At 34.8% G+C, this 19,534-nt stretch overlaps 3 protein-coding genes across 9 annotated transcripts; all 3 read left to right on the forward strand.

Annotated features, from left to right (window-relative positions):
• The first annotated feature begins 2,032 nt into the window (after nucleotides 1–2,032).
• On the forward strand, nucleotides 2,033–8,940 carry LOC107490704 (APO protein 3, mitochondrial). 2 transcript variants are annotated; one of them, XM_052261501.1, is made up of 6 exons: nucleotides 2,033–2,506; nucleotides 2,611–2,718; nucleotides 4,755–4,864; nucleotides 6,331–6,812; nucleotides 7,058–7,488; nucleotides 7,616–8,940. In XM_052261501.1, the coding sequence occupies exons 4-6, from the start codon at nucleotides 6,439–6,441 to the stop codon at nucleotides 8,020–8,022; spliced, it is 1,212 nt and encodes a 403-aa protein (XP_052117461.1). In that variant the 5' UTR covers nucleotides 2,033–2,506; nucleotides 2,611–2,718; nucleotides 4,755–4,864; nucleotides 6,331–6,438; the 3' UTR covers nucleotides 8,023–8,940. The 2 variants fall into 2 exon arrangements, with proteins under 2 accessions (XP_052117461.1, XP_020998766.1); XM_021143107.2 differs by lacking the exon at nucleotides 4,755–4,864.
• A 123-nt stretch (nucleotides 8,941–9,063) lies between these two features.
• Nucleotides 9,064–15,360, forward strand: LOC107490705 (LEAF RUST 10 DISEASE-RESISTANCE LOCUS RECEPTOR-LIKE PROTEIN KINASE-like 1.1). 3 transcript variants are annotated; one of them, XM_052261503.1, is made up of 5 exons: nucleotides 9,064–9,210; nucleotides 12,260–12,586; nucleotides 12,730–13,639; nucleotides 14,121–14,305; nucleotides 14,412–15,360. In XM_052261503.1, exons 3-5 carry the CDS (start codon nucleotides 13,626–13,628, stop codon nucleotides 15,257–15,259), a joined length of 1,047 nt encoding a protein of 348 aa, XP_052117463.1. In that variant the 5' UTR covers nucleotides 9,064–9,210; nucleotides 12,260–12,586; nucleotides 12,730–13,625; the 3' UTR covers nucleotides 15,260–15,360. The 3 variants fall into 3 exon arrangements, with proteins under 3 accessions (XP_052117463.1, XP_052117462.1, XP_020998769.1); XM_052261502.1 differs by having other exon boundaries at nucleotides 14,081–14,305; nucleotides 14,412–15,358; XM_021143110.2 differs by having other exon boundaries at nucleotides 12,730–12,890; nucleotides 14,081–14,305; nucleotides 14,412–15,358.
• Nucleotides 15,361–15,967: 607 nt separating this feature from the next.
• LOC107490530 (LEAF RUST 10 DISEASE-RESISTANCE LOCUS RECEPTOR-LIKE PROTEIN KINASE-like 1.1) lies at nucleotides 15,968–19,398 on the forward strand. Of its 4 annotated transcripts, none has more exons than XM_021143113.2 (6): nucleotides 15,968–16,291; nucleotides 16,574–16,752; nucleotides 16,830–17,654; nucleotides 17,879–17,977; nucleotides 18,415–18,630; nucleotides 18,778–19,398. In XM_021143113.2, the coding sequence occupies exons 2-6, from the start codon at nucleotides 16,584–16,586 to the stop codon at nucleotides 19,221–19,223; spliced, it is 1,755 nt and encodes a 584-aa protein (XP_020998772.1). In that variant the 5' UTR covers nucleotides 15,968–16,291; nucleotides 16,574–16,583; the 3' UTR covers nucleotides 19,224–19,398. The 4 variants fall into 4 exon arrangements, with proteins under 4 accessions (XP_020998772.1, XP_020998773.1, XP_015966789.1 ...); XM_021143114.2 differs by having other exon boundaries at nucleotides 18,784–19,398; XM_016111303.3 differs by having other exon boundaries at nucleotides 18,415–19,398.
• The last annotated feature ends 136 nt before the right edge of the window (nucleotides 19,399–19,534 follow it).

The following is a 19,534-nucleotide window of genomic DNA, read 5'->3' on the forward strand; positions in this document are numbered from 1 at the left end:
TGATATCCATTTCGGCGAATATCTTTGAAACTCAACAAGTTCCTCAGAGACTTGGTAGATAATAGTACATTATTTATTATAAATTTTGTTCCTCCAGGAAACAAAATTATAGCTCTTCCGGAGCCTTCTATCACATTGTCTGAGCCAATAATAGTATTAACATATTCCTCTTTTGGGACAAGATGGGTAAAATATATATCACTTTTGAGAATAGTGTGCGAACTTGCACTATCCGCAAGGCATACATCTTCATTACATATCCTTGCCATTCTCTTCAAAAACAAATAATAATACAATGAGTAGTATGCACAGTTAAATTGAATACTTGATTAGAATTATTTTTCTAAGAAACACTGTACATAAAATAATGTCATATACTAAAATTTTATTTTAAAATTTGACACATTTAATAATTTCAAAATTCATAAACATTAATATTTCATTATTTATGTACATCACATTTGAAACTTAAATACATAGAAAATAAAACTTCACAATAAGTTCTTTACATTATTTATTTACATAGATACTTCACAATCCTACATATTAAATTATTCCATCATTGATCAAATGACCAATATTTCCTTCAGGATCCTCAAAGAAATCAGATACATCATAATGAGTGGTGGAGTTCTCAGCATCATTTGAAACAAAATTTGTTTTATTTCCTTTGTCGTCCTTTTTCAAAGATGCCTGGTAAAGATCGACTAGGTGTCTTGGGGTACAACAGGTACGTGACCAATGGCCCTTTCCACCACAACGGAAACACTTATCCCCTGTTGATTTATTCTGCCCGATATTCCTTTCTTTATTCCACTTCTGGTGAGATCCTCTCTTGTGAACATAATTCTTTTTCCTTCCATAATTTTTCTTATTATTAAAACCTTGCCATTTACCTCTTCTGGGGTAATTTGCCACATTTACTTCAGGAAATGGGACAGCGCCAGCTGGGCGCACTTCATGATTTTTTAATAACAACTCATTGTTGCGTTCAGCAACAAGAAGGCAAGAAATTAACTCAGAATATTTTTTAAACCATTTCTCTCGATACTGCTGCTGCAGGAGCACATTCGAGACATGGAAGGTTGAGAAAGTTTTCTCTAACATATCATGGTTAGTTATTTTTTTCCCACATAATTTCATTCGTGAGGTTATTCTAAATATTGCAGAATTATATTCATTTATAGATTTAAAATCTTGTAGACGCAAGTGCGTCCATTCATATCGAACTTGAGGAAGTATCACCGTTTTCTGATGATTATACCTTTCTTTAAGGTCTTTCCAAAGATCTACAGGATCTTTTAATGTAAGATATTCATTTTTCAATCCTTCGTCAAGATGACGACGAAGAAAAATCATGGCTTTAGCTTTATCCTTTTGGGATGCATTATTTTCAATTTTAATGGTATCTCCAAAATCCATTGAATCAAGATGGATTTCAGCATCTAGTATCCATGATAAATAATTGTTTCCAGATATATCAAGAGCATTGAATTCAAGATGAGAGAGTTTCGACATAATGAAAAATTGTTACCTAAGTCTTCTTAGAAAGAAATATTAAAAGTAAGAAGAGAGAAAATTGCATTTGTTTATAGAAAGAGAAAGAAAGAGAATATTATTATATTGCTGTGTATATTTCCTTGCCTCAGATCATGCTTTTATAGGCAAAGAGAAGTTTACTTTTCAAACTACATTTATTTTGCTTCATCCTAAAAACTTGTTCTCTTCAACGTAGAAAATGTGTTGCACATTAAATGGGCATCCATTCTTATCCTTTCGTAGTCACAACAGCACCCAATTTAATTACTATTCAATGATCGACCAAACACAAAAAAAAAAGAAAGTATGATATGATTAAAAAAAAGTTACATTAGTTTAGATATTTATAATTTCATAATTTATTTATTTATTAAAAATATAAAAAAATAGTTCAATAGTTCATTTTAATTTTAATTTTTTTTATGAAAAATATAATTTTTTTGGACAGGGAGCCGGGCCAACAGTCCAGCCCAGGTCCAGAACAGAGACCCATGAATCCATCCATGCTCCCCATCCCTTGCCGGTGAGTGAGAAATGCTCTATTTGCCAAGGCTTCGATGCGGCCACTTCTCCTCAGCGATCCAGCGCGGTGATCGGACCCCTGCGTGATAGTGACGCCGCCGACGACTGTTCGTGTCTGAGCCGCCATCACAACCGTCTTGCCTCCGTAGCAGCAGCTGGGACCTCGCCGTCAACGCCCTCCCTCGCCCAGCAGCCCGAATCCGCAACCTCCATAGGTTGCCGCCGCTTTAACCGCAGCTGACACCTCGTCTGTCTCATCGTACCGCAGCTCCAGCTCTTTTCATTTCCCCGGTTTCAATTTCAACCCCACCTGTGAAGATCCGGTTGATACTTAAACCTGGAACACCTACCCGTGTGACCGCGTCGGCTTAGGTTGCATGCGGGCCCTTTGCCTCTGATCATAAATGATCTGGATTGAATTCTGACTCCGCTGCCTTGTTCCCTGGTTCAAACCTTTCCGTTTTACCTATTTTGATTTTTCACATAAGTCTTTCTAATTCTCACTTCACATTTTAGCCTTCTTTCTAATGATGCTTTGTATGTCTGCAGGTGATCGAGTACTCCAGCTCGAACGTAATGTTTCTGCTTCCGCTGCCTTTGCCACTGCATGAGCTAGACGATTTCCTAACCTGGGAGTCCAAGTCATTCCTTTTTCAGGTAAATTCTCCATTAGAATTTGAATATCTTGGATGATAGCTAATCCTTCTCCAATAGTTGTCTTGGATTTGATTGCTTGAATGAGCTTTAAGTTGTCTGATTCTATTAGAGTTCTGCCTATTTGTTTTTTATTGTCCACAGTATTTTTTAATCTGACACACCAAAAATTTTTTCACCGCGGATTGGAGTTTCATTTAAAAGTCTCTTAGGATTGGAGTTTCATTTAAAAGTCTGTCACTAGATAAAGGGTTGCTGCATATTTAAGCGGACGAGTGATCTGACCATTCGACTAACCCAAATCTGTAGTTAAACGGGTAAATGGATTGGCCCACGAATTCAGCCGGCCCTACTCTCACAGCCACACTCACTTCCGCTGCCTCACCTTCATTCTATAGTCTGTCACTTCTTCTCTTTCTCTCAAGCCTCAACTCTCGCCTCTCTTTCTCTCATCACACTCAGGTTTTGATTCTGTGAATCTCTTCCTCGCCTTCCAACTGTCGCAAGCCCCTGACTCTGTCAATCTCTCCTTGGTTGCCGCACTGTGTTGCTCCTCTGCTTCCCTCCGTCGTTGCCGCTGCCGCAGCCATCTATAGGTGTAGCCTCCTTTGCTTCAGTTCTCACTGTTTTTTACTGCTTTGACTCATTTCTAACTGTAAATTGTTAACGGCGGAATATCTGTGTGTAGATGTAGCTTCTGTAAATTTTTTCTTAGTTACTATAAGCTTAGCTTCTGTTTTTTCTAAAATTTTTCTGAGCATTGTATTATATTGTTAATTATTTAAGCTTGTACCATTTATTTTGCTTACTGATGACAGTGATGAGGTTTTTAATTCTATTATCTGCGGTGATTCAAATACCTTCCAATATTTCTGATTTTCTCTCCAACATGTTCTCAGACTCCGATATTTCCAGTCAAAATTTCCTTTTGGCCTTTGCTGAATCAGATTCAAATTGCTTTTGGTTAACAATGTCATCTTGCTAACACGTTAGATGAATACAGCTTAAATTTTGGTACAAAGATGTTATCTTAAATAGTATGTTACTGTGGGTTTCCTTTTCCCTCTCCTCTTTTCTTTTATTCGAAGAAAATATGAAAGAAAGAAGGGGCGATGGCTGCACGTGCTTTGAAGGTTTGCCTAGTTTTCGTGTTAAGCTTGCTTTGCAGTTATATGTTTTCAGTTCATGTTATTACAGGATAATGTTGCTGCAAATGTCCACCATTTTTTCATTTCAGTTTAGCTCAAGTTTTGTTCTATTTGCTGGTTAAAGTATTTTTTATTGATGTTGTGATGCATACATTGTGAAAGATTTGATATTGGGAATGATTGTTTCCTTGACAGTGTTCTTCAAGAGTAGTTGATTTTTCATTGTGTCAATGTGATGTGGATTGCTTTAAGTTCCTACTAGTTGCTTCTGGAAGAGTCAAATGTTACTGGTTAAACAGTGCCCTAATAGTTGCTGGCCTATTGGATGCAGATGAATTGCATATGGTGCTTTGATACTTTAAGTCATATAACCAGCTAGATCAATGAATACTATCGAATATATCATGGTCCTCTCTTGTGTGATATGCCTTTTCACTATTTGATATAGTGTCATTAGTGAATATGATTTGTATTATCTGTTGATGTTTAATGATTGAAAGCTTCAGTGTACAATATGTTTTTGGCAAAAGTTGCTGGTAATGTAGTTCGGAAATTTTGTCTCCAAAGTTTCTCTGCAGCTCCCAACCTTACCCATACTAGATGGGCACTTTTTGTGTATCATCTCTGTCAAAGTTTGGAAATTTTGGTTATCCCTGTATGTCTAGCCTTTTAGGTTATGTAGCCTCAACTTTCACATAAAAAAATTGCAAAACATATCACATTTAAACATTTAATTGAATCATTTGATAGGAAGTTTATTTATCTTATGGGGAAGTGTTCATTATTCATAATATGACACAAATAACTTTAACCTTGATTTATATATTCAATTTTTATGATATCTCACTATGTCGAGAGTCAAAATTTTTTATTTTTTATTTTTTTTTTCAGAAGACATGTAAAATGCTTGATTGATAAGCTACAAATAACTCAAATGTATGGAATGTTTGAAGTGTTTTTTTCTTCAATTGGATATTTACTATCTCCAGACACAAGTCCAGGTATCCTTCTCAATACATATTATTGATACCTCTACAAGTCTGGAAAATTAACTGAGTCCATCATTTCAGATGCAACTTCTTTTTTTCAGTGCTCACATCTGCTCCATTGGGCTCTACACATCTATATTATGAATGCCATTCAGTTCATTATTATTATTATTTTGGGTATTTCAGTTTAATCTGCAAAATGTGGTGACTGATGTGATACGAATAGCTTAAATCTATAGAATATTCAAGGTTATTGGTTCTATTAGATTTTTGTTGTTTCCACCCTGCAGACACAAATCAGGTGTCCTCCTTATTGCTGTTATAAATCTGGAAAATTAATTGAGTCCATCTTTTCAAATGTGATTGTTTTTCTTGGTGCTCACATTTGCTCCACTGGGACTTTATGCATCTAGAATATGAATTCTATTTTGTTCTATATATTTAACACTCCAGTTTTTGAATAGGAGTTTGTCCAGTTTGCAGTTTCACTATTATTTGAATTTTGGATGTTGAAAATTTGATATTTAAATAAATCATCGTTCATAAGCTCATACTGCCCTAGTCCATGTTATATTGCTGTTCTAGATTATTTGCGTTAGTCAGGTACTATCTTACATACATTGGTTGAAATAGAGTCCATAATCATTTTTTTTTAATAGATTTGAGTGCTCCTCCAGTGGTCATATATGCTCCATGCGGGTGTCATGGGTTGGGTGTGAATCTTGCTTAGTTTTGATATTATGCAAAATTTTGCATGTCTTGAATTGTTCATGGTCTTGCTGGGCAATATTTTTTTTCCTGTTTCCATCATTGTACTTAGAGCCCATTTGGGAAGTGGCAAAAGCTACTTTTTGGCTTTTGAATTATGAAAAGTCACGTTAATGTTGTTTGGTACAGTTTTTAAAAGATGCTTTTAACTTTCCGAAAAGTTATTTAAGAGCTTTGGAAGAAGTAAAAAAATATTACTTCTCCTCAAAAGTTGTTTTATCACTCCCATTTATTAAAAAGAGCTTAATTAAGTTGTTTACCCAGAAACAAAATAACTTATTTATAAGCTGCTTTTATTCTTTTAATGATTTGGTTTACGAAATTTCAGTTTTTTTTTTTAATTACTCTTTATTTGTTTTGTACACGATAAATTATCTTCTCGTTGCCTTCTGTTGCATGTTGCTCCTTCCATCAGTTTTGAAGAGAATTATCTCTTTAACGACTTTCCAATAGTTCACCAAAAATTTTTTTGTTGACTGTTGGTGATGTGATGACTAGTATGTATCCTTGATAGTTTCCCTCTTTGGTCAATATTTATCAAAGAAATGGTTTGACATTAAATAATTTTAATGTCTTATAATCTTAAAAACTATCCATTCTGTTTAATGTCTTAGAATGTTAAAAACCGTCCATTCTTTTAAATTGAGCCTCCTAATTATTGTTATTGTGATCCATTTGATAAATTTGTAATATTAACTTTGCTTTTTAAGGTACTAATGCTCCTATGATCATGCTATCTGCAAAGCTTTGATATTCCATTGACATCAGAGACGAAGTGGAGAATACTTTTTTAGTGTATATGTACTTGGTAACAAATAATGCTGTTGAGACATGTACCAACTGTTGGTAATCTCCTTGAGGGAATTATACAAGTTCCTGTTGCCCGACTCAAAGGCATAAATAGGCATTTTGGTGTTTCATACTCAACTTTGCCTACTTGCAATGAGCTGCCAAGAAAGCTCAAGAAGTCTGAGAGAAAACCACCTGTGAGAAGTTTTAATGAGCTAAAGCGTGAAGCTAGACTGAAGAGAAAGAAAAGACAAAATGCATGTGAGATTATTTTACAACCTCCTGAAAATGGTTTGTCGGTTGAACATTTAGTTCCTGTTGCTCGTGAAGTTTATGCTGCAAGAACTGAACTATTATCTACTGTTTCAAGACTTATCAAGTATATTGCTATTTATACATGCAGGTAACTCTCTTCTTTGTGGTTATCTGAGCTGTTTTAGCTTCTTGTAGGTAGGACCTTTTATTCAAGTGTGATACTAAGTTTCAACATCAAGCATTTTAAGCTTTTAACTAAATATGATTGTTCAACACGTGTTTTAGAGGATTTGTTACTGTGCAAATAGGAGCCAGTACAAGTGAATGATTTATTCTCATCCCTTTGCATTCTTTTATTTTACAATGGTATTTGAGACACTGGAGTTCTTGCAGCTTATGCGGAGAAGTTCATGTTGGCCATCCACCCCATAAAATTAGAACTTGTAACGTTCAAGGAAGCCTTTCAAGCAAAGAGCATGCTTGGGTCAGAGGAGGTATCCAACATGTTCTGCCACTTGTGGAGTCATTTCATTTGTATGACAGAATAGGGAGGGCTGTTTCACATAAGGAAATGCTTGAAGTTGACCGAATTCCAGCGATTGTTGAATTATGTGTCCAGGCAGGCTTTGACATACCTGAATACCCCACCAGGAGAAGGACTTTTCCTGTCTACTCCATTGCTGGCAAGATGATTGATTTTGAGAAACGGTTCCCAAAAGATTTTTCTCTTGGAGAAGATATAGATGCATGTGGGTTTCGGTATAACAGAAAGAGAATGGATAAAGACACACATCCCGCGGAGCTATATCCTAATGATATCAAAGGTTGCAGAAAAAAGTTCTTTTTTTTATTTTTGGTCCTTAGCCACTCTCTTCAGACACGCATATTCGATTGCATCCTTTATCATTTACTGAAACTAACCATGCTGACCTGTGCATGTTCTTTTTGCAGCCATTGCTGTTGGAGGCATGAAAGCCTGGGAGAAAATGTGTAGTGGATCCTCAAAACTGATGGAAACATATGCTGTCCAAACTTGTGGATATTGTCCAGAAGTACAAGTTGGACCAAAAGGTCATCGAGTTCGAAATTGTCAAGCTTACAAACACCAAATGAGGGATGGGCAGCATGCATGGCAGGAAGCTAGAATTAGTGATTTGGTACCACCAGTATATGTCTATCATGTTCAAGATCAACAAAATAATAAGCCTTTGGTGAATGAGTTAAGGAGATACTACATTATGCTGCCTGCAGTGGTTGAATTATTTGCACAGTGTGGAGCACCATTGGAACCAAAATATGCAGGCGCGATGAGGGATGTTGTAATCCCAGAAATGGATGAGGAAAAGTGGGTGGTTTAAAGTAATGGGTTGGATGGCGCCTGAATCCTATGTATGGAGTAAACTATTTCGGCACTGAAAGTGTCTATTAGCAAAGACCAATAGGAAATTTTGACTTGATATTTTAGCATATGAGAAAATCTTGAGAGAGAAAATTAGAGTGAAAGTACGTTTGAGCTGAAACAAATACTGATCTCGCTAGTACATGTTGCTGTTGGGTTGCACAAAAGTCAATTTTTAGGGTTTTATAGGAGTATATAAGGAGATGCTAGAATTAGGGTTTTTAGACTTTTGAGGTGATGCCATCAGTGATGAGGATTGTGAGTAGGGATGGCAGCAGGTATCCCATGAATAGGGATGGGAACATCGGGATCGGCTGGAAATGGAACAAAGTGGAGGTTGGTTTCAATGAAGGAGAGGGAGAGGGTGATTAACCACCAGTTGAGAGAATGAAAGAGCCATTTGATTTCATACCCCAACAAAACAATTCTTTGCATTTGGATGAAGAAAACTGGAGGGAACAACACACAAGCTTTGGAACCCGATGCTTGTCTGCCTCAGCTTTCAACCACTTGTGCTCTTCATGCTACCACTTCCTAGTTCGGAGCTACATACACTAGTAACCATAACTAATATTACTGCTTCTTTCAGATTGATTCATGGTTGCAATCAATAATGATACCTTGATGTACCAGAAAATTTTATTGTAGGGTAAAAGTTAGTAACATAGCGTTACATTGCACAGATATGGCTACTTTGTTAAAGTACTCGTACCGGGTATGGATACGTGTTGAATACATGTTAGGAATGTTTGAATACGCACTAGATCAAAAAGATAATTTTTGGACATCTTCTGGGTACGGCTAAGCCGTATTTTATATCGACATAGAGAAAGTGTAGTGTTTTTGGAGATTTTTTAACCTTTTGTTTTCAGGGTCATTTAATTTTTTATTTTCCATGATAGCTTAACCTTGCTAACATATCAGAATGAAAAATGACCATTAGTCTCACGCTCCAACCTCTGTAACGGTGTGTTGTCCAATCCTTTCACTCGATGCCAGAAAGGAAGACCGGTGACGATGACCACGAGAGAACCAAACCACGAGCCACGGGTGATAGAGCATAATAGCACCCAACCCAAACGCCAGGCAACAAAACGACGTGAGAGAGGCAATGCAACAGAGAGCAAGCAGAGCAATGACTATCAAGGTTATTTTATTTTGCTTATTTTCAATGTCTCTTGCGTTTTTCCCTTCGCCTTTCCACGTTGATAATTGGATCATTTTATCGTATATGAAATTTTCTGGCTATTTTATTTATTTATTTATTTGGTTTTAGGATTTATATGTTTATTTTATTTTAATTTTTTTCCTTTTTGCTGAATGTTTTCTTTTGTTCTTATTTATTGTTTTGAAATTATTTACTACTCAATCCAAAAGTTTAAACTGATAAGAAAATACAACATTAATGGTTATATTCCTTAACACTCTCCTTCGAGCAAAAGTCTTTTTTGGATTTGCTTGATTTTTGCATAGACTTTCTTTTCTTCTTTATTTGCATTATGCTATTTTTTCAATTTTCCAAAGATTGAACTCTTGACCTACATATAGAGCTCTGATACTATGTCATGAAACTATTCTTCCCAAAAGTTTGAGTTGATAGGAAAAGACAACATTAATAATTATATTTCTAACAATTAGGTTGTTAGAAAAAGATATTTTTTTGATACAACAACAACAACAACAAAGCCTTGTCCCACTAAGTGGGTCGGCTACATGAATCAAACGACGCCATTGTGCTCTGTCATGTATCATGTCTACAGAGAGACCGTTTACATGTAGATCTCGTTTGACCACCTCATGGATGGTCTTCTTAGGTCTTTCTCTGCCTTTTGTCCTTTGTCCATCTCCCATCTCATCCACCCTCTTGATTGGATGTTCTGTCGGTCTAGAAAAAGATATTTTTTTGATGATTTTTTTTAATTTTTAGTAGTAAAAATAAAAGTATTAGAAAAATAAAAAAACATATTTTTTTAGAAGTTATAATTTACATCTTTTTCTCAAAAGATTTTTTTTACTTTAAAAAAAGATGTTTTTAACATTATATATAAATAAATAATACTTTTATATTGTCACATCTAAACATAATTGTTAGATAAAGAAGTATTTTTACATGAAATATCTAAACGTAAAATTACTTTTACTTTTTTAAAAGATTTTTTAAAAAAAAATCACTTGAAAAAATATCTTTTTGTAGAAGTTCGTCCAAACAAACCTTAAAGGTATCATTTGTTTTGAGATACTGAGACGGAGACTAAGAGACTGAGACTCAGTATCATATTTGTTTGTCCAAAGACCGGTACTAAAATTTCAATCTATCTCCAAACTTTTAGTATTTCAGTATCTCTAAAATGTAGGGACATAGGGGACTGAAATTTTAATAATATTTTATACTTAAAATATTCTCATTTTAATTAATTAATTCCAATTTTATTCTTTGTGTAAATTAAATTAGAGCTTCATTCATATTTCAATCTCTATCTCCCACTTTACACCAAACACAATACTGAGACTTATTTTAGTCTATCTCTCAGTCTCTGTTTCTCTTTCAAACGCTACATGAAGGAACTGAAATTGTCTTGGGATTGAAATTTTTGTTTCAGCCTCTGATCACCAAACATAATACTCAATCTAATCTCCTAGTCTCTCAGTCTCTGTTCTAGTCCCAAAAAACAAAATCTAATAGTGACAGTGAGAGCGAGTCTAACTTCATAAATGCCAGGTATGTTACTAGACAATCTGAAAATATGGTTTTATGTAACTGTACTGCAAGGTAAAAAATTTGGAAAAGGGAATGTACTTTGACATTGCAATTATTGTAGTGGCTGTTACAAGGGATCTTATTCTAGAGTAAAGGCTCATTTGTTCAGAGAAAAAGGATTTGGAATTAATGTTTACTCATAAGTCAATACTGACTATCTTGAAGAAATGAAGCAAATAGAGAAACAATCAATTGAGAAGTCAAAAATTGTTCAAGTTCATAGAACTACAAGAGTACAAGTTAAAATCTACCTAGAAAACCTGAGGAGAGTAGGAAAAGAAGAGGGGTAGATAGACCTTTGATGAAGGCTTTTAATATGAAGCTCGGGAGCATATGAATTGTGAAATAGCAAGGAACTTTGTGAGCAAACACCAATTCCAAATCCCTTTTCCTTTAGCAAATGAGTCTTCACTCTAGAATTAAATTCCTTAAACAACCACTATAATAATTGCAATGCCAACTTACATTTCCTTTTTCAGATTTTTTATCTTGCAGGACCATTGTTTTAGTTATTAAGTTAGACTCACTTCCACTACCACTATTAGTGTTAGAATCTGGTCTTTCTAAAAACATTTGATAAATAATTTCAAAACAATGAATAAGAATAAAAAAAATTCAGCAAAAAGAGATACATGAAAAAAAAATTATAATCCTGAAAAAATGTATATATATAATAAAATAACCAAAAAGCTTCACAAATGATGAAATGAACCAAATATTCAAGAGGAAAAGAGAAAAAAAAAAAAAAAAAAAAAAACAAGAAAGAGACATTGAATATGGAACAAATGCAAACCAGAGGGAAGGAAACTAACTTTGATAGTCGTTGCCCTGCTTGGACTCTAAGGCGTTGCCTCTCTCACGTCATTCTAGGTGCTATTATGCTCTATTATGTAGCTTGCGTTTTGGTGCTCTCGTGATTGCTGTCATCGGTCTTCCATTTCGGCAAGGCAATGGCAGGATTAGAGGTTACACTTTCACAGGTGTTGGAGAGTGAGACTAATGGTCATTATTTTTGGTAAGGTTAAGCTATCAAAGAAAAGATAAAAAGGTTAAATGACCCTGAAAACAAAAGGTGCGGTTTAGAAAAATAAAATACCTCCTAAAACAATGCAGTTTTTCTATTTTGGTATAAATACATACCCAAATCCAACTTAGCCGTAGTGCCAAATTTTTTTTTGGTTCGGTGCATATTCAAACGTACTTGGTACATATTTGACGCGTACCCGTACGGTAAGGATATTTTAGCAAAAATAGCTGTATCTTTGCAACATAGTTTATTAACAAACAGTTTATTGGTGGGCAAAAATAGCAGCATACAACAGTGGATACATTGTAATCTTCAGCTCCGAGGTTACAAAATATTCCATCAAATATTGAATGTAAATCTAGTAAGTCGTAATTTGGAAAATATATAACCCATTGTGATTTGATTCTGCAGGGCAGGAGAGTGACAAGACACTGGAAGAAATATTCGTATGTTGGCCGACAAAGCGCAAAGTTATTTATCAGATTCGCGGACGATCATATGAGAAAACACTTGCAGTATTAGAAGTCATGCCTTATCGAGCCTGTGAACTGTGAAGGCATTATCAAGATAGTACTTTCAGCATGCAGGAGCAAATGGTAGCGACACTTGAGTTTAAAAGCAAAGGAAGTTTAGTTATAAGTAAAGCAGCGGTTAATGAAGGAAGGACTATGAAAAGGATCAGGCCTGTGGCTCGGCGACGAGCTTGTCAAATAGCAATCACCGTAAGAGGTTTACCAAGTAAGTCTGTCGTGAAAGCAACTCCTGCTTAATCCTACAAGGGATAAAATATTAAAATGTATGTGTTGTTATGATTATTCTCTTTCCACTTTATTCATGAATATTTCTGAATTTTGATGTTATGTTTTTGTATTTTTGTGTAGGGATTCGTAGAGGAGTATAAGAATGTTGCGAGTACGGCATTGTCTATACTGTGAAAATTCAATTTAGTTCTGAAAATGAAAGATTTACCTTCAAGATTTATGAAGTGTGAACAATTCTGCTACACCTCTGTTTAGCACAAAAACCATAAGAACTTATTTCGGTAAGATTAATCAAGTGATATGTACTATCATAGTATCGTAAACACCGGAGTTGTCAATTAAGACCCATTGTTGTTGCCATTAGTGCCACTATTACCGATGTCGTTACCTAAGGTCATTCTCAATGCAGCACCGTAGCTTATTTTTCTAAACCCTAAATTATATATCATAAATCTTTGATAAATGAGTTATTTTATAAAATTTAATTTTGATGTATTGTTAGTGTAAAACAATTTTACACGTACATTTAATTACGTAATGTCATATTATCAAAAGTAATTACTATTTTCATTAATTGTGTAAATTGTCATCTAAAAGAATGCTGTGTAAAATATTTTACATTATCAGTATATTAAAATTAATTTTTTTATATTAGTTATTGGTTCAAATTAGAGTGTGGCCCACGCAAAGATTAATAACCCGATTTTTCTTTTCTCATTGACATACTTTGCTATCCAATGATAATATGGGAGCCATGGTATATGTTGACCATAAATTTACAATTAATTAAGTAAATTAAAGTTTGGAGCTAAATAATAATAACGCGTCTCATTGTCATATTTTCATACATCTTGTCCAGTAGTCCCTCTTTAATTTCTTGGAAACCAGCAAATCAACTGTCACTTTTTTGTGAAATTATTGTTACCTCATTTCCTTCTAGTTCCTTCTTTTGTTCTCTCAAGAGGACTACTAGTATTACCTAAATTACCATCTTCTATGTGCTGCCTACTTCTGGCATGATCCATATCCGGTACCTTTCTTCCTTGTTCTCTGTTTCTTGTTTTGCAAAGCTTAATTAATCTGTCCTGCACTTGATTTGTTTTAGCTATGAACTCACATTCTTATTTTTATATTTTCTTTTATCCCTTGTTTGGATTACTTAGTGGTAGAAGTGTTTTTGTAGATACATGATTACTATTAAAAATTTTACATAGCTTCAGAATATAGTCTTGAAATCCTTAATTAGTGCGAGATATCAGCTAATCTTGGAGTAGCTATTTCCATGCTTAGTAACTATAGATGTATTCTTTGAACGATATCTGATCATTTCATGGACTTTAATTTTGTTTACTTAACAAAACTTAAGCTCATATCAATATAACCATTAATTAGAATCTCTATTTGTTTAGAAATCTATGGTTTCTTCTTTCTTTCATTTTTTTCCCCTCAAATGCATTTGCACTGCTTGCAGCATAACTCTTTCTACCCCTGATGAGGTGTGTCCTGTTTAGCTGGTTTCAATGCTACACTACAAGGAAGAACCAACCTCAACAGATTTCAAACCACCCTCAACAATTTTCTTCAGATTTTGGGTTCCAATTTCATACATTCTCCTATGAAGAACTTTTAATAGCCACCAAGCATTTTGCTTCCTCCGGGATACTCGGAAAGGGAAGCTTTGGCATAGTATATCATGGTAAGAGGATTTCAAATAATAATAATAATAAAGATTCTGATTGTCTTGTCTCTCTGGTGGTGATTGTATTTTATTTTATTTTATTTTTATGAACTTTGCGATTTAGGTAAACTTCAAGATGGGAGACAGATTGCAGTCAAATCCTTGCGCGAAAACAATGACAAGAAAGTTCAACAGTTTGTCAATGAAATAGAAGTCTTAAGCAAATTGAGCCATCAAAACCTTGTCCCATTTTATGGCTACTGTCACCGCCATGACCATGAACTCATGCTAGTATTTGAATTTGTTTCCAATGGAACTCTGGCCGATCATCTTCATGGAAAGCGTAAGAAACAAGGCACTCTGGTACCCTGGCATACCAGATTGAACATAGCAATTGAGGCTGCAAGTGCATTGGCTTATCTTCATAATTCAGGAATTATTCACCGCGACATAAAATCCTCCAACATTCTTTTGGATGATAACTTGTGCGTTAAGGTAGCCGATTTTGGCCTTTCGCGCACGCTTCCTTTGGTTGTTTCAACCTCAAAAGAGGCTGCTACTTTTGCTTCTCATGCCTCAACTGCTCCACAAGGAACAAATGGATATATAGACCCTGACTATTTTCAATTTCACAGGGTTTGTGACAAGAGCGATACTTATAGCTTTGGCGTGGTTTTAGCCGAGATTATATCTTCGTTGCCAGCGGTTGATGATACATGGAATCCATATGAGGTACCATTACTGTCTCACCTTGCCATGAACAAAATCCAAAATGAAGCATTGCATGAGTTGGTGGATCCATGCCTTGGTTTTCAACCAGACAATGAGATTGGAGAATCTATAACTGCTGTGGCTGAGTTGGCATTTCAGTGCCTGCAATGTCCTAAGGAACTAAGGCCATCTATGAAGCAGGTGCTAGAGACTCTGCAGGGTATAAAGAAGGGAATATGGGGATTTCACCAAATAACATAGTGTTGGTTTTTGATTTTATCATTTTCATTTAGAAGATGTGTCTATAATATTAGACAGAGGAGTGATGTTGTCATTCCCAAAACTGATAATGTTATTTCCCTTTTATGTAATTTATCTAAATTATCCTCAATTCTCATTATTTTATTTTTCATATTTATTTGGGAATAACATATCATAGAAATGTTATGTTATTAATTAAAAAATGACAATATTCCTTCTTAATATTCAAGGTTAATAAACAGATAAAAAAATATAGTAAACTAACTTTTAATTAGTCAATATTAACTAATTTCTGAATTTGGGTTTATAGTTTAAGATTAAGATTAAGAGTTTATAATTTAAAATCTAAGATTTAAGATAAATAAAATAATTTCAGAAAAATTGGCTGAGGTTAGTTAAAAATAATTAGTTTCCTAGCATTACTCCAAAAAGATTTTCCTTTTGTGCTTTGCAGTCTTATGGATTTTGGCTGGAAATAATTGTGGACGAACTCCAATGTAAATGTGCAAAGTAGTGATGACTCCGAAGTTTAAATCTTTCAGGTGCTCTGTATTTTTCTCTTCTTTCAAATTTCTTGGAAAAAAAAAAAACAGAAAGGAAAAACATTTTCTTTTTTTCTTTTATAGTTTTTTATTTTAGGATATTTTAAGTTTGAGGTCTAATACTCTAGAGTCTAGAATATGTGACTTTTCAGCAAGCTAATAAATTCTTATGCAAAGCATGAGAAATTTCTGAGTGGTGTGCTCCAGGAAGCAGCAGCGACGAACTCACAATCACTCAATATCTTGATACATTAATTAAAAGAGATGTTGAAAAATTAAAATTGTGTAGTTATGATTATTTGTGAAACGAATGTGCAATTCTTTCTCTACAAAACAGGGCAGCACTGAATCAAATAAGTCAAGCACTGAATGGTGAATATCACTTAGAACCGATCTCAAGATTAGGTCAACAATTGTTTGCTCTTCACAATTCTCTTCCGTAGAAAATCGGAGTCACCATTTCATTCAGCAACTTCTTACTTCCCAGAAAGTATGTGTCTGCCTTCAACTATAATCTTTATTTTTATTATTTATTTTGGCAAACAGAAAGTTGAATCCTTCAAGGATTGTGCACCCTTAAATCAATAATTTTCATTCTACTTAATGATCCAGTGATTAACTCATTGCTTTTTCAATTTACTCATGCTCATTTTAAATAACTTAGCATTTCTTGATTTGAGCAGTGTTGTAGGTATGCTTAATTAAAAAATTATTGCTTAAATAGAAATTCCATAAAAATCAATAGAATAATTAAATTTGAGTATGTATACAGTAATGACCTGATGAGGTTGAGGTGTGATCTTCTTCAGTGCTGCTTCACTGGCACTTCTTCAAATGGTGTTATTCAGATAAAGGGGAAAATCTTCCCCTACTTGATACTTGCACAAGCAACAAATAATTTTAATAAACGTAATTGTCTTGGAAAGATAGGCTTGAAGAATCTATACTATGGTAAGAGACTAGCCCTATATATATATGAAATGAACATTATGAGTAATATTTTCTTTTCTGATAGTAAGTACATGCAGGCAAACTTAGAGATGGGTGTGAGATTGTAATTGAAAGAGTATCATCCAATGACAAGAGGCAAATATTTCAGCAGTTCCTCAATGAAATTTTGGTTTCGAATATCCTGGATCACAAAAATCTCGTGACATTTCGCGGTTATGCCTTTCATCATGAGGAATTCCTGGTAGCACATGAATATCTCTCCAATGGCACTCTTGCTGCTTATCTTGAATGTGAAATCCAACATAATAAATGCACATTACCTTTGCTTACTCGAATGGAAATTGCCATCGATATTGCGAATGCATTGAGCTATCTTCACAAGCATGGCATCATCCACCATAACATAAACTCCAGCAATATTCTGCTAGATAAGAACATGTGTGCTAAAGTTGCTGGCTTGCACTTATCAAGGAAACTTCCAGAGGATGTTTCTGTCAATGCCACCAGCATTGTTTCAATTTCAAGTGGTATAGCAAAAAATTGTGTTTACATTGACCCAGAGTATGTGTCTCATGGCAGAGTCAGCACCAAGAATGATGTTTATAGCTTCGGAGTAGTGTTGTGCGATTTGATATCATCCAAGCTTGCTAAGTATTGGGAAGGTTGTGACCGAGAAAGTATTGCTGCACTTTTAGGCAGAAATATTGAAAATCAAGCTTTGGACAAGGTATTGGATCCAAGAACTGGCTTCCAATCAGACCATAAGATCATGCAGGTGATGACTGCAATGGCAGAGCTTGCACTTAATTGCATGGGATTTCCACAAGAACAAAGGCCAAATATGGAACAGGTGCTAGATATCCTCAATGGCAAGAGACTAGAGAGATATAAAACAATAGAAGGTGCACAACCTTTTTGACTTTTGTCCCTTTCCCCTTCAATGGATTCCACCCATTATGTTGGTTTAGTGCACATATTAAAGTGTACTATAATCAATGAATAATGGTCTAAAACATTCTTAATCTAATCAACGACATGTATTGTTGAACAAAGTCATGAATAAAAAGTGACTTGTATGCAATAGACATGCACCTAACTATTTTTTCCTTTCATTCATCTTTCCCAGCTTTCAGAATCTTTGACTATGCTGATCTCAGAAAAGCTACCATGCAATTTCATCCAGATAGGATCCTTGGAGAGGGAGGGTTCGGCAGCGTATTTTATGGTAACATGCTAACACTATAGATCCTTCCTGCATATATTTAAAGAATAAAAAATAGTGCTCACATGTTTCATATTCTTGTACAATTTTATACTTATAGTAGAGATGTTTGGTTGGGGATGAAATATGAGATGGAAATTTTATGATTGATTAAATGCATAAATTTAAACATATATATGGTCTTATGAAAGTTTATTTTAACCTTGTTTTTATCCTCACCGTTTCTACTATGTCAAACATACAATGCAACATGCCAACATTCTTACAACCTTATGCTTAGTTTCTGTTGTTATTTTTTACCAACCCACATTCAATTTCACTACTTATCAACTTACAATTGTTAGAACTCTCATATTTTTATCACAATGCACACACAACATATGAGACTTAAGAACAATAGGTATGCATAATTTGTTCTTTTGGCTTGCCACTGATATTAGGAAAACTTCAAGATGGACTTGAAGTTGCAATAAAACGTTTCCACAACATGCGGGAAAATTCTCTTAAGCAATTCATGAATGAAATCGAGATCTTGAGACTCTTGCACCATAGAAACCTGGTTTCACTCTACGGCCGCAGCTCTGGTGAACATAACGAACTCTTTCTAGTCTATGAGTACGTCCCCAATGGCACTGTCTCTAGACATATTCATGGAGGTAAAATTGAAAAGCTACCATGGCTTACTAGATTGAATATTGCCATAGAAACTGCAACTGCATTGGCATATCTTCATGATTCAGGTATCATACACCGTGATGTAAAAGGAAGTAATATCCTCTTGGATGAAAATTTTTCTGTTAAAGTTGCAGATTTCGGACTCTCACGGTCCCAACCAGATTACGTTACTCATGTGTCAACAGCTCCAGCAGGGACAAATGCCTATATGGATCCGGAATATTTCCAAACAGGCAGGGTTTCCTATAGAAGTGATGTATATAGCTTTGGAGTGGTCTTGTTTGAGCTCATATCATCTAAACCTGCATTTTGGAGGGACGTCCCACACGGTGAGGCGGTTGGCCTCGCTAAGTTTGCAATCATCAAACTGTTAAATAACACATTGAAGGAGCTAGTAGATCCAGATATTGGGTATGATTCAGATAAAGATGTAACGGAAATGGTAGCAGCAGTGGCAGAGTTGGCCTTTCAGTGCATTCAGTGTCCTAAAGAGCTTAGACCTTCCATGAAACAGGTGCTGGAGACCCTTGAGGGTATAAAGAAGGGAACATGGGGATTCAACCAGATAACTTAGTTTCAATTCTCTGCTACTGCATATTTATATTTCCAGTTACCTGATTCTTATTCACACTTTCTTGACAGTTTGAACTCATCCTATATAGCATAATTCTATTTCTTCTGTTGAATTTATTGTTCAAAGTTTATTGAGATGTAGCATATATTTATATATCTATATATATTATTTTGAAGGCACAAGCTATGCCATATCGTGGTGCTACTACTTTGAATTCTGTTAGAGTACCACATCATCCTATTGCGTTAGTTGTTATTCTCTTCTTTAATATAATGATCATTCTTCTACAAAAATCCTATTTGAAATTTAGT

Source organism: Arachis duranensis, chromosome 5 (genome assembly GCF_000817695.3).
Source record: "Arachis duranensis cultivar V14167 chromosome 5, aradu.V14167.gnm2.J7QH, whole genome shotgun sequence".
NCBI classification, from domain to species: Eukaryota; Viridiplantae; Streptophyta; class Magnoliopsida; order Fabales; family Fabaceae; genus Arachis; species Arachis duranensis.